This window comes from Mizuhopecten yessoensis, unplaced genomic scaffold, assembly GCF_002113885.1.
Source record: "Mizuhopecten yessoensis strain PY_sf001 unplaced genomic scaffold, ASM211388v2 scaffold708103, whole genome shotgun sequence".
Lineage (NCBI taxonomy): Eukaryota > Metazoa > Mollusca > Bivalvia > Pectinida > Pectinidae > Mizuhopecten > Mizuhopecten yessoensis.
In genome coordinates, this window is record NW_018475961.1 from 1 (window position 1) to 1,058 (window position 1,058).

The following is a 1,058-nucleotide window of genomic DNA, read 5'->3' on the forward strand; positions in this document are numbered from 1 at the left end:
GTCCATGATACACATTGTTTCCCTTCCTTCAACATTGGGGCCCTTTGTGAGAAATGAGGGTGTATCCGTTAGATGGTACACGGCATTGAACCCTACACCGTACTGGCCAGTTTTTGTTGGGTCGTCCGCTTTGCTGCCTATACCCAGGTCCTGGATTCCTTGAATATCCTTGGCACTAAACATGCTATCATTATAAACAAGAAGAGCAGGGCCTTGTAATGCTTTCCATTCATCATCAAATACTCTTTCCGTAGAGTAGGTGTTATCATCTATGATGAATTGAAGCTCTGTTGCTTGTGCGTCATCAGCATTCTGCAGAAGTTCCTTCATGATTCCTTCATCACATGGGTAGCCTCTTAAAATTTCTTTTATTCTTGTAGTCAATTTTTCATTTTGTCCGAAAGGTAATTTTTTAGTATTGTCCGAGAAGTGTTGTTTTATCTTGGCCTTTACACCAAGTTTGCGGGCGAAATCTGGACCAATTTTTCCGTTTACAAATTTCATTGTCCCAGTTGTTTTAATTTTCTCATTGTCATTCAAGCACAACTTATTCATTGGTGTCAGGATACCTTTCTCATCTGGAATACACAATTGTGTTGAAACACCCGCATTATCTGTGCTTGTACATAATCCACGATAATCAATTTCTTCACGTTCCATACACTTAACTAGGACTTTGATGAGTTTGGTGTATAGCTCCAATTCATCTTCTGTCAGCTGCACTTCTTCTTTACAAGTTTGCTTTTCCAACATGACATTTAAAATATCATCTGTGGTAAATTTGCTTTTGATATCAAGAACACACAACAGATGCTCGCATTTTAATCCAAGATGATGGGTCCGCAATCCAAATAGATGAGGTTCGCAATCAGTTAAAATGCTGAGTGCCGTTTGTTTTGGTTTCACAAAAACATTTTGGCAGAAAACAACAGGGTGCTCTTTTAAATCAGTAATGTAGCTCATTTCCGTTTCAGAAATAGTTTCGTTGGATATTCTTTTACTTAAGAAAGAGTAAACTTCATTGCAAATCGTCTTGAGCAGCTGTTTGGTGTCCTCCG

General features: G+C 38.8%; 1 protein-coding gene across 1 annotated transcript; it reads right to left on the bottom strand.

Annotated features, from left to right (window-relative positions):
• Positions 1–11: 11 nt before the first annotated feature.
• On the bottom strand, positions 12–1,052 carry LOC110440776 (sacsin-like; the record flags this gene model as incomplete). Its single annotated transcript, XM_021483915.1, has 1 exon — positions 12–1,052. A coding segment is annotated over exon 1 (952 nt), but the record flags the coding sequence as incomplete, so codon positions are not given.
• Positions 1,053–1,058: the final 6 nt, after the last annotated feature.